We start from the raw sequence: 12,462 nt of genomic DNA, 5'->3' as shown, positions 1-12,462 counted from the left end.
AACTTTCCTACTGGCAAACAAACACAAAAAAGTTTGGAAAATACTTTCCCGGAAACCACTTTCCGGAAAACAAACACAGCTAAAAGGAAAACACTTTCCTGAAAACCAAGTCAATTTTTTTTTTTGACTAAAATTGACTGGAAAGTGTTTTCCGTTGACTAGAAAGTGTTTTCCGCTGACCGGAAATTGTTTTCCGTTGACCAACTTTTCTAATGACAAACAAACACAGGAAAATTTGGAAAATAGTTTCCCAGAAACTACTTTCCGGGAAACAAACAAGGCCTAAATTTGCTTATGGTTCAACCCTTTTACAGGAAGTTCAATTACTGACTTTATTTATGTAAAATACAAATAAAATATTCCTTTCTCTTAAGTGTCTGTTTGGCAACACGCGCTTTGCCAATTCACAAATCCCAATTTTATAAAGCCAAACACACAAGGCAAATTGTTGAGCCACCAACCTGCAAATAAATGGATCCGACCATGTAGCAGATTCTTGTGAAAGGGGAATCAGTTCAGTACAATGGACACTTCGCTTACCTCTTTATACGTAGTTTCTTCTCTACCTCCTGTTGCTTGAAGGGGCCAAAACGCTTGAACTAAAGTTCATATACAAGATATTTGGGCAGACCTTGCAAGGAGACGACTGTCCACACACAACTTTTTTTTTTTTTTATGAAATTAAATATACGTGAAGCTTCCCCCATGTTTTGAGGTCGGCTTTCCATATGATCCGAATTACAAAGACTTGAGAGCCCAAAAAAAGGGAGAACCGCTAGTACTAGTATTAACAAAGCACCAGTGATGGTTAAATACAATGCAGGACACCAACAAAGACACGAGACTACCTATACACCCAAATGCTGGGACTACTAGACTATAAAAGAATCATATGTTGATTCTAACATGATGGTTTCTTTTTACGGTTTCTTATTATTCCTATGATATGGCTGCCAGGAACCAATTCCAGCATCCATAAAATGCATTGCTGCCTGTTACTCTTCCTGAGTTTTGGCAGCATACAAGAGTTTTCTATACACTAGGGTAAAGGAAGAATTTCCCACATCCCTTCTCCACCCGTTCGGGGCGGCTCAGATCCCCCTCGACTTCTCTGGTGAGCATGATTACGTATGACCTGCACATCATCAAATCTGTAAGATTAATACTTTCCATGCAATTATCTTAAGGGGATGGTTTCAAAAAAAGGTTGATACTGGACTCCAACAAAGTGAAGGGGATGGTTTATGCCTTCATGGTATGGTTTGAGACTCGCCAAAATCGAGCTTTACTTTCTAAATAGCAATAGGGTAGTAATTTTAAGTACCGTAGTTTCTAGTTCAGTACAGGACAAGCTCTCATTTAGCAGTAAATATGAATGCTTACAGAAAACTCAAAGATTGTACCTCTAGAATGCAAGGTAAATAGTTTGCAAGGCTAGATTCGAAGCCCGCCACTCAAGTAGCAGTTCCGCTGCTCTTAGTCCTGCTGCAGTCTTAAGGATACCTAAGATTGAAAAACAATCGGTCCATGTTACAACATAATGGTGGCAGCATAGGTTTGAAAACATTGTACCATACTTCCCATGGCTGTTTGATGCCACTCACCTTGATCAGCTCCTCACCCAGTGGTTTGGTCAGAACCGCTACTATGCATATATTGAGGAGAAGGAGCAGGAACAATAAACTGTTGCTGTGCTGGAACAGCTGCAGCTATACCTGCAAACCAATGCATTTCCTCAATCAGGTTTACCAGTGTGGTTATTTTTTTATGCAACATTCATCAGTTAATTCCATAACAATGCCACTTCTTTGGTAGGATTTTTTACCCTCCCTTTATCATCGAAAGTTTGAGATTATTAGTCCCCTCCTCAATGGGTTCTACTTGTTTCTGAGCCCACAACAGGTACCATTTTAATAGTTTCACTCTGTGAACGGAATTTCCCCTCACTTTCACATCTAATTTCTTAGCACTTTTGGGCATGAAGTCAATTTATGATGCCAAAAGTAGCTATGAAAAATATAGACAAGATCAGACAACAGCTAGTTTTCTCTTGTCCTTGACATTTGAATGGAACAGTGAAGAGATTTTGAGCTGAAATGTTAACCTGTAGGATATGGTGCTTGAATCGTTGGCAAAGGTGAAGTTGTCATTGCATTGACACCTGGTCCACCAAACTGCATAATATGATGACCTGGCACAGCATATCCTTGCATTGTTGTATAACCATGACCTCCAGGAACATTTTGACCGAACTGCCCATAAGGATACATGCCTGTGTTCACTGTTCCAGGAACTCCATATATCTGAAGGTACTGCTGGCCAGCAGCATAAGGGTTGTAAACACCCTGCTAGTAAGAAGACAGCAACAATATTCAGTATCAAGTCATCTTGGTAGTTTTAAGACAGTTTGAAAACCCAAGAAAAAGATCCTAATTCCTGTCACCATTTACCTGTTGATAAACGTATTCAGGTCCATATGCTGCATAGCTGAATAGATGAACCAACCATAGAGATGGCAAAAAGATCAGTATAGGGAAAGGAATTTTACATAGAAATCATATTGCATGGAGAAAACAAAGTAAACATATCATCATAACACTGAGAGAATCCAGGATTTTTCAAGCAAACTACATGGTTACTTCTCCTAAAAATGAGCTCTCTCTCAAATATGTCCAAAGGATAAATGCACAGTGCGATGGGCGCCACACCCCAAAAACTAATGTTTCCAGTTTATTTTCTTTTCTATATACACATTTCAAACCATGACTGTGATCTTGCCTGTTCAATAAACAATGAGCTGGGGCACATATCCTCTGCAACTACCACTTTTTGCATTCCTGCAATTACCAATCACACCATGTCACATCACTGTAACTTGGACAAAAGGAACCCCGAATTCTAGGAAACAGACTTACTTCTAGAGCAGCTAGAAATCTCAAACTGACGTTCAATGATGTGATTGGTGTGTATATGAATAGCCACGTATAAGGGAGCTGGGAAATGTAAAAAAGAGAAAGTAGTTGCAAAGGACATATACCCAATCTAACTTGAAAACCGTGGCCACTCTATCCATAGTTTCATTCGCTTCACAACATAGGTTGATGAGTAAATGCAGAGCATACGAGGAGCAATAAAGACTACTTCTAGAGTTGAAGTTAGGGTTCTGCCTATATTAAAGTAGACATCAGTATTGCGAACAATAGAAACTACACCTAAAATTTAACCATGACCCATCAAACAAATTTTAGTCAACTAGCCTAAAAAAACAGATATTTACAAATTAACAATGATCTGACATAAAATTCCATATTGAACTCTACTAAATTCTAAGCGCAACTCCTGGGAAAGTTAGCAGGAATTGACAGGAAACAAAATATGGCATTGCCATGGCGTCTTTAAAAAGCCAACCAGATACGTAAATACAAAAAAGAATACATGACTTCAGATAACACATAAATAAGGAGGACAAAGAATAATAAAAAAAAAAAAAAAAAAAAACCCTTCTTCACATATCATGAAATTGAATTTGATACTTTGTACCTGCCAAATTGAGGAAACTTTTTAACTGCAACAAGTAGAATTATTGTTTACTTTGGAATGTAGCATAAAACCTACCCATATGGATGATACATCAAGCCTTGTTGGTAGCCATAAGAAACTGGTTGCTGGTAGCCAAAACTTCCAACATAAGTCCCTCTGGGGGATTGCACACTTGCAATGTATGGGGCAGCTGGTCTCAGACGTCCAACTAGAAACAAAGCAGCAAGCAGAGGAAATTAGCCCGAATAAAACTAAAGAATTGAATCATATTGGCTTTCCATATTCCTTATCCAGTACAAAATTGTTCTTGCATTTAGAAGAACCGATACCATAAGGCAGTGGTGGCCGAGGTCGTCCAAGTGAAGCCAAATTACAGTTAGCCCGTCTCCCATCGATCATCGGAGTAGGATCAGCACAGGCTCTCCTAGCTGCCTCTGGTTCTCGGAAAGTTACCTACACCCTCCACACAAATACAATTCAAAAACCCATGTCATTCTTCATCCATCAAATAAAAACACACCCCATTTATCCACAATGGAAAAAATCCAGAATTTAACAGCTATCTAGATCACTTTTAATCATCAAAATAAGCACAAGATAACCTTGATCAAAACGACTATTAATCAAGCATGAGCAAGTGAATAAGTAAATACTAACAAAACCATAGCCTTTTGATCGGCCAGTGTTCTTATCGGTGATCACAACAGCCTCAAGAATATCACCAAACTGCTCGAAATAACGACGCATGGTCTCGCTCTGGGTCTCCCAAGCAAGGCCCCCAACAAAGACCTTAGTATAAGTTGTATCTCCAAATGGAGAATTCATGTATTGAAACCCTGAGCTTGAGCTCGATCCCGAGCTAGGACCCGGAACCGCTTGATAAGCCATATTGACAATTGAATTCAATTCAAACAACAAAACCCAAAAAGAGAAACACGAGAAGAAGAAGCAAGAAAAAGCTAGTTCAAAATTCAAAATTTTTATAAGATTCGAAGAATAAAAAGGAAAGGAAAGAAGAGGGTGCTAAGAAGTGACATGCTGGTTTAAAAGAGAAGCCCCAGAATTTGATGAGATATACTGAGAATCCATTGAATTCTAAAGGGATCAAGAAACAGGAGTGTTGTTTTTGACAAAGATCGGAAAGCAAAGTGATGGGGTTGAATAGGGGGAGAAAGAATCACAATCACAATAAAAGGAAGAAAGTGAAAAGGGGAAAGAAAAAGAAACCCTAGAGTTGAAGTGGGGTGAGGTCGGTGGGATGTAAAACAGAAAGAGAGAAGAGCGAGTTGGACTTGTGTTGTGTGGGAAAATAAAAGTTGGATGGTCAATGCTCGATATACTACAGAGAAAGAGAGGGTACTGTGTCAAAAAAGAAAGGAAAAGGAAGAATCTTTTTTAGGAGGGTGATACTAATAGTATTGACAGGAGTAAATATTTATTGATGATGTTGGTGGGGATGAAGAGAAGGCGGGGTGGAGGAGGAGAGGGGTGGAAGGAGGAGGATTCATGATTTGTTGGCTGGCAAGACGGGGAGGAGAGAGAGGATGGAAATGTAAAAAAAAAAAAAAAAATTAAAATAAAAGGTGGACCCGGATGATGAACAGACAGCCAATGTGGGTCCCACGCCCTCTCTTAATCTAATCTCTAGTGGGAAATAAATACAGATTATTATTAAATACAATTTATGTTCCAGCTCCCTTATTTAAGTTGCTTCCAAGGATAAGTTCTTAAGATTATTTAAAAAAAACATTTAAAAACATAATTATTAAACCTAATTTAGATTGATTCTCAAGTTCTAAGTTAAGGAGTTAATCAAATTATTATTTTAAAAAAATTAATTTAATTTTAATCAAAGCTAATAAATTTACAGTCAAGTTTGTATTGATTTTTTTTTACAGCCAACTAAAGTTAGAGAATAATAGGATTTAAAAATACTTTTACCATTGATATAAGAAGAAGAAGAAAAAACAATACTCTCTTTCTCTCGTAGCCTGATTTTTATTTGTCGAAGTACACTGATGATATATATATATATATATATATATATATATATATATATATATATATATAAACAAATCTTACGCAGCCATGACAAGGATTATCCTGAGCTCCTCCTGTAACAGTTTCCAAACTATATTCCATGTTTATGTCAAAATTATTATCGCAGTTTAATTAATGTTTGATCACTAATAATAATACATGATTAACAAAGGTGGCAATTTGGATAAAGCTCGTGGAGATGCACGTGGCAAGAGGGGCCCTCTCACTCACGATGGATGATGCTGGCTGAGACATGCATCATTGGTTTCTATCATCGAGCTGGCAGGTAGGTATGCCCCTTGACACTTACTGACTGCCCTGCCTCGTTGTATGAATTCTTCTGATCTCCTCATGTTGTCCTTAAAGTTAAGTTCTGCTTTCACAAATAAGCTTCAATTAATGTTTTTCCCCCCTTATAATTTTGATATTTTATATCTAAATTATTTGTAAACATTTAAGAAATATCAGTTGGAAATATAAATATATCTGGTCAGAGGGTGAAAAGATAATGGGAACCCAGTTTATGTTTAAAAACATGGCAGGCGTCTTGCTGTACTTTGATGGGAACGCAAGGGTCATTTCGCTTTCTGTGGACACGAGCCACAGGGGATCGGCTATGGGCAATTGAACCGTGTTCAAACCAGTGGCTAGGGTTTGGGTCCATTGGGGGCCTAATACACCTGTTATGGACCACGATTGCAGCACTGGAAGGGGCCACGGGTCCAAAAACACTTGTCTGTATCATGTGCTTTTCTCTTTTCCTCTCTTTTTCTCGTGGTTCCCGAGACATGCGATTGATTTGCAGAGACAGGATTGCAATACAGAACTACTCCCAAGAAAACAAATGATGTTTCTCTTTCATGATGATGTTTTTGCTACAGCAAATTATTCTCGTTGCATTTCAGCAGTTACCTCTGAAACCATCTAGCCAAATTCTTTAATCACCTACATTTTATTTTAACTCATGTATCTTATTATAAATTGGAGTTTATTGTTATTTTATATTATATAAAGTTTTGCTAATTCGAATTTAACATATTCATTCTCCTCTTAAGTTATTGGACTAAATTTATTCTTTGATATATATAATCCTTAATCTTGAACCAACTTGTTATTGAATTAAAAAGCAGTGAAGCTTTCACTCGTGGGTTGTTTAGGAACGTGTTTTTAAAAAAAATTAATTGTTTTTTTGCTTAGATTTTTTTTTTGTTTATAAATTTTTTCATGTGCTGATGTCAAAAATAATTTTTTTTAAAAAAATTTTATTTTATTACATTTTCGAGTGAAAAACACTTTGAAAAACAAATGTTACTGTAATTCCAAACACCCTTTCAATAATACTAAACTTTCTTTTCAATATTGCAGCCAAGGGAGTAATTGACATTGACATAACATCCTAATAGTTATATGACCCCCACTTCATTACGGGTCACTTAGTTTAATTTAAAAAAAAACATTATATATGTAGGTTTTTTAAATATATTTATGTAGTTCAAAAAAATTTAATGCAAATCAAAAAGTTTATGTAATCAAATAAATCGAGAGCTATATGTGATAATAAATAAACAAATAATTATTAACAATATTTAAAAATATAACTTGAAAAATCAAGAGATAAATTTATATTAATATATTTAATCTCGCAAGACATGATATTTATTTGGTTATATTTGCTAAATTTTGTTTATTATAATTTTTTTTTCCCCATCCACTAATAATAGAAATAGACAACCATATTAAATTGATTGAATAAAATAAAATAAAATATTATGCAAGGATACATATATTAAAAATATAACTTGAAAACAAATATTTTTTAAAGTTAAACACATACAAAAAAAAAAGAATCATAAAAATCTCTTCAAAAATTAAACGCATAACCAAAAAATAATCATCATTTAAAAAATACTTTCTAAACAAAATAAAAAAGAGAAATTATATTAATTTAAATATAAATAATATTTTAAAAAAAAACACATATAAAAAGAAGCATTCATTAAAAAAAATTAGATAAAAAAAAGGCCTGCCAATCCTAATAAACCCAGCCAGTTCATATGATCTATTTTGTTATGGCCCATGATTGAGCCTTTTTTTTTGTTGCACGAGCAGTATCAGTGCAATTTGTTTTAAGAAAAACAAAAGGATAATGTGTCGCATGTTGAGGCACACAACACGTTGTCTAATCTTGTCTAAATTTCAACTATTGTGGTGGTTGAAAAATCAAAGTTTAAATTTATTTGTGCTCAAAAACCTGTTTTTCAACTTATTTTTTATCCAAAATACCTATAAAACATATTAAAAACCATGATAAACCTATCCATTGCATAAAAAAACAAAAAAGTCATCATAAAAATCAAAATCAACTTGAAATAAAAAATCAACTGGAGTTCAGATTTTATTTCTCACAAACTTTAAAGCACAGGGCTTCTTTTTTCTATTAAGATTTTGAATCAAAAACTTTCCTCCCTAAGCTAATGATAAAATAACACTTAATATAAACTACTTTCATAAAAAAAAAAAATTAACATAAATATTATTTATTTTTGTGGTTTAAATTTATGGTAACGACATGTTTTTACTCTACCACCCCGAAAGAAATGATGGAACCAGCTGTTACAGGCACGCGGAATGCACTGAATGCTTGCTACCAGGTTAAAGTGAAGAAAGTCATCGCTGTGTCGTCTATATTGGCCAAAGGATCAAGTGATGAATGAGGAGTCACCGGTCTGACTTGGGAGCTTGCGAGGTACTGTCTTTCCAAGACATTAGCAGAAAGGGAAGCTCTGCAATGTATGCTGTTACGTTTGAATTGTTTTTCGAAATGATTTTTGATTTATAAAAGATAAAATTAAAGGGTTTTTTAGGTACTTATGAAAATACCAGTCCACAATATCAAACACACATGAATTCTTACAACGAGGTTGAGCACTCAAGAAATAAACCAAGTAATCTTCAGTTTCAAAACAACTCGCAAGCTATTAGTTCTTAGCCAAATCGCCTCTCTCTTCGTAGTTCTTGACAGCAGCAACAAGTGATTCCTCTAATGATCTGTATTTCCATCCTAAATTCAGCAATTTCTCTGAACTCATGTCCATTGATGGCATCCCTCCAGCAAAACTGTCATAACATGGACACAACATGGTTGAGCAAGGCCACAAAGGGAAAAGAAGAGTACACGATTTCTTAGTATATAAAATCATGTACTTAGGAGTTGAGCAGGCCAATCGAAGGATGCTCATTATTTGTTGCCTTATTGGTGGGAATTAAGCTTGATATATAATGGATATACCTCTTGGGGTAGTTGTAATGGGGATACATTGCCTTCAACTTTTCTGCCAAATCCTGAGTTGTAATATCATGTGATGAACATATATACCTTCCCTCAGCTTCATCCTTCTCGTATACCAGCAAGAGTGCTTTTGCTGTATCGCGCACATCTACAAAAGAACGGGTTCCACTGTCTAGTGTTTCCAATCCATCTGTTTACCATGGCAACAACATCAGTTAGCTGGATCCCAAATGCCAAGGTTACAGTTTTACACACCCCAGCAGCTAATTGATGATACAATTCTTCAAATAGAAATTATGAAGCGGGAGTAATGCTTAGAATGAGAACCTTTTAAGTAACTTAGGAGGTATAAGCTACTGCTATTCATGGTTGGCTGCAACAAAGGCCCTATGATAATGGAGGGACAGATGGTCACAATTTTGAGCTCGTTCGTCTTTCCATATTCCAAAGCTTCTTTTTCTGCTTTTGTCTTGGCAAGAAAATACCATTGCTGGTTTTTATAAATGAACTTAATCAGTTAGCTTATGATAATTGAGCCAGGATACGAAATCAGCGAGTGCCTATATATAACTTTTACAAGGTTGATTCTAGATATATACCTCATTTGCCTTACAAAACTCGAAGTCAGACCAAGAATCCTCATTCATCGCCTGATCCTTTGGCCAATTTGGGTTTAGCATAACAGCAGCTATAGATGACACAGCAATAACTTTCTTCACTTTAGTTATGGAGCAAGCATTCAGTACATTCCGTGTGCCGGTGACTGCAGCTTCCAGCAACTTGTCCTGCAGAAATCTCACGTCACAACCAGCAGCTCATCAGCAAAAAATCAATTCCAAAAGTAAAAGGTGTGCTGCCTGTTAAGGAAGTGGAGAGCCTAGTCATTCAATTCTAGAAACTAGTTTTGATGTGGGCTAAGATGTCACCTTGGGATTAAGAATGCTGGCAGGATCTGTAGGAATTGGGCAAGCAACGTGAAAAACCCCGGCACATCCTGTGATTGCAGTAGAAAGACCTTCATAATCTAGCAAATCTGTCTTGAAGAGTTTCAGATTCTCTCTTGCGTTTTCCAGCTTCAACAGATGTGCGTTCTTTTCATCACCTTTAAAGAGATTGAATGAACCAGAAAAAAATAAAAATGGTGGAAGCTGTAGACATTCCAAGGCCAACAGACCAGTTAACTTTGATAAACAAACTCAAAGTTCTAGCAGTCAAATGATCAGTAGCAGGAGTTTAAGTTAAAGGAATTACTTGGGTCTCTCACAGTTCCATGAACCACATAGCCCTTTGAAAGAAGAAACTTTACCAGCCACGATGCCAAGTACCCTCCTGCACCTGTTACACACACAATTTTCTCGGACATCTTTCCTCACCCCCTCTCTCACTCCGGATTCTGAGTTCCAATTCTCCTAAAGATGCCTGCGGACTTGGAGTACCATATTTCTTGATGTCTTGTTTACTAAGTTACTAACCACCAATAAACACAAAAATAAAATGTTCAGTCATTTTCTCTGTTGACCTTGCAGTCTAATCTGGCAGCTGTTTATATTTGATACTTGAGTTAGTCAATGGCCGTCGTCAATTGAATTTTCCACCAACGACTATTCAATTCCATAAAAATCTTCACCTGCCCAAAATCTCACGGAGATTTGAAAATGACTCGTTTGTCATATAGTTTTGCTACTGGATAACCATGCCCACTGTCTCTCTGATTAAAGAAATTCCATAGTTATCTTTGATTTTGTTTTACAATTATAAATGTTTATGTATAAGTTTAGGGCTCGACCTATATTGTAAATACTAGTCGGGTAGCCCGTGCTTCGCTGCCGGCGGGATAAACCAAGAAAAATGTTGAGGTGTGTTGGGTTTCATTGTGCAATGAAATAGCAGGACCAAGAGAAATTTGATATGAAGCTGTATATAGTGAAGAGGCTCAAAGGTAGTTGTGTTATGCCCAGCAAAGAAAACTTAATATAGATCGCAGTTGAATGATGTTGTTCTCATAATAGATATATGCACGTGTAAACAGATGACATCATCTTCCTCAATCTGCTTGCAGATCTAAATAGACAAATATGTCAAATGAAGAATGGTTTTCTTCAGACAACACATGCACACATACTTTCCCACTGGTATTGCAAGTATTTCAGCTAATATTAGCAACAAAACATTCTTTACCACTCATAGAGAAGAAAACATTAGCGTCCTTCTGTGCAATGAACTGATTCTTTATATTTTGTGCAATCTCTGAACACATGCACAACGGACTTGAACTTGAAAAATTATTGCAAATATGACGGTAGTTCATGTGTCGCCTCTATCTTCATTCATTCGTGTTTAATCTATTAGGCATAAAAAGATTCTAATTATCATTTGATTGATAAAAAGAATCTTTTTATACCTTTCACAATTTGACAATGTTACGCCAAAGATTGGACCCTTTTCTCTTTGGAACCGAACCTAACTGCTTAAAAGTCATTACATCATCTTTGAACAGCTTTAACCAATAAGAGATCATCTTGGGTCATTAATCCCCAAATAATCTCTAATGATACAAGTCCTTGAGTTCATCAAGTGCACTCTTATGTACTCTATTGTATCCCCCAAACAAAACTTGGACGCTCTTTGTCAATAGCCTCGCACACACTCCTGGGGGAGATGAGTTGTCTATATGGACTGCAAAAATACAGAGAGCGACTCTTCCAGCTACAGAAAAATTGTTGATTTTTCCAAGCTGACAGATTGCTCTGAACTCTCTCAGCAATATCTTTTGAGGTCAGATATCAATATAAAACCACCTCCACTGCTGATTGCATTAGATACCTGTTTATAAGTGCTCTTGGAGAAGAAAATCTTGGTTTTGAAAAACACCATTTTTTTTTTTTTACCAAATGAGGCGCAGAACTTCTTTAAACATCCCAAAATAACATCTATATGATTTTATAGAGGACTCCACATAGTATTTAATCACCCCAACGAAAAGCAAATGTGAAATGCAAGCCCATCTTTTCCAACCCTACAGGATTCCATTTTCTAATATGCATTTGTTCTGTAATTAAATGAGTAAATTCTTCCGTGCATAATACAGAAAATATACCAAGAAAAAGGGTCACCTTGTCTAATGCCATGCGAGGGACTGAATTTTTCTGAAGCTGCTCCATTATAAAACAATTGCATAGAAAAGGACCATTAACGTGGCACGCGAAAAAATAAAAACAATATAGATCTCTATCAAGAGAACAACATAACCAAAGACAGAATTTATAGCATCTGTAAGCCAAGCATGAAATACATAAAAACACGAAATGCACAAACACAAAGACCTCCTGTCAAAGCCTGTTTCATCCACCATTGACCCAAACATCGTTTAATTAACATGTCTTTCCCTAAGTGCATCAAGAATCCAAAAAAGGGCTTAAAAGCTCAACATACAGCAAGAATAAAATCCAAGGAACAACTTCAAAATAAAACACATCTCTCTCAAAATCCTTGTCAAACACCTCGTGTGCAACATGTAAAGAAGATAGTCCAAACTAATTAAAACACTTAAACTAACCCTATTATCTGCCTCTTGTCATTCACAATGCTACTGC

The 12,462-nt window shown here is 36.1% G+C and overlaps 2 protein-coding genes across 4 annotated transcripts; both read right to left on the bottom strand.

Annotated features, from left to right (window-relative positions):
• Positions 1–298: 298 nt before the first annotated feature.
• LOC118042032 (uncharacterized) lies at positions 299–5,066 on the bottom strand. Of its 3 annotated transcripts, XM_073407656.1 has the most exons (9): positions 4,198–5,066; positions 3,870–3,993; positions 3,616–3,748; positions 2,451–2,487; positions 2,105–2,348; positions 1,605–1,715; positions 1,404–1,503; positions 541–1,135; positions 299–461 (listed from the first exon to the last, which is right to left on the bottom strand). In XM_073407656.1, the coding sequence occupies exons 1-6, from the start codon at positions 4,426–4,428 to the stop codon at positions 1,618–1,620; spliced, it is 867 nt and encodes a 288-aa protein (XP_073263757.1). In that variant the 5' UTR covers positions 4,429–5,066; the 3' UTR covers positions 299–461; positions 541–1,135; positions 1,404–1,503; positions 1,605–1,617. The 3 variants fall into 3 exon arrangements, with proteins under 3 accessions (XP_073263757.1, XP_034905454.1, XP_034905455.1); XM_035049563.2 differs by having other exon boundaries at positions 299–1,135; XM_035049564.2 differs by having other exon boundaries at positions 299–1,135; positions 2,105–2,345.
• A 3,323-nt stretch (positions 5,067–8,389) lies between these two features.
• On the bottom strand, positions 8,390–10,441 carry LOC118042030 (cinnamoyl-CoA reductase 2). The gene is made up of 6 exons (XM_035049561.2): positions 10,121–10,441; positions 9,796–9,971; positions 9,469–9,654; positions 9,197–9,359; positions 8,870–9,059; positions 8,390–8,697 (listed from the first exon to the last, which is right to left on the bottom strand). The coding sequence occupies exons 1-6, from the start codon at positions 10,230–10,232 to the stop codon at positions 8,559–8,561; spliced, it is 966 nt and encodes a 321-aa protein (XP_034905452.1). The 5' UTR covers positions 10,233–10,441; the 3' UTR covers positions 8,390–8,558.
• Positions 10,442–12,462: the final 2,021 nt, after the last annotated feature.

This window comes from Populus alba, chromosome 2 (assembly GCF_005239225.2).
Source record: "Populus alba chromosome 2, ASM523922v2, whole genome shotgun sequence".
NCBI lineage: Eukaryota > Viridiplantae > Streptophyta > Magnoliopsida > Malpighiales > Salicaceae > Populus > Populus alba.
The sequence above is the reverse complement of the archived record's forward strand: the minus strand, read 5'-3'. Positions and strand labels throughout refer to the sequence as shown.

Excerpts from the sequence above, each read along its gene's own strand:
- LOC118042032 (XM_035049563.2), bottom strand. The coding sequence starts at position 4,428 with ATGGCTTATCAAGCGGTTCCGGGTCCTAGCTCGGGATCGAGCTCAAGC. Across the intron at positions 3,994-4,197 it reads GATCAAAAGGCTATGGTTTT|GTAACTTTCCGAGAACCAGA; the intron begins GTTAGTATTTAC and ends TGGAGGGTGTAG. Across the intron at positions 2,349-2,450 it reads CTGAATACGTTTATCAACAG|CAGGGTGTTTACAACCCTTA; the intron begins GTAAATGGTGAC and ends TCTTCTTACTAG.
- LOC118042030 (XM_035049561.2), bottom strand. The coding sequence starts at position 10,232 with ATGTCCGAGAAAATTGTGTGTGTAACAGGTGCAGGAGGGTACTTGGCA. Across the intron at positions 9,060-9,196 it reads CCTCCTAAGTTACTTAAAAG|ATGGATTGGAAACACTAGAC; the intron begins GTTCTCATTCTA and ends CATGGTAAACAG. Across the intron at positions 8,698-8,869 it reads CATTACAACTACCCCAAGAG|TTTTGCTGGAGGGATGCCAT; the intron begins GTATATCCATTA and ends ATGTTATGACAG.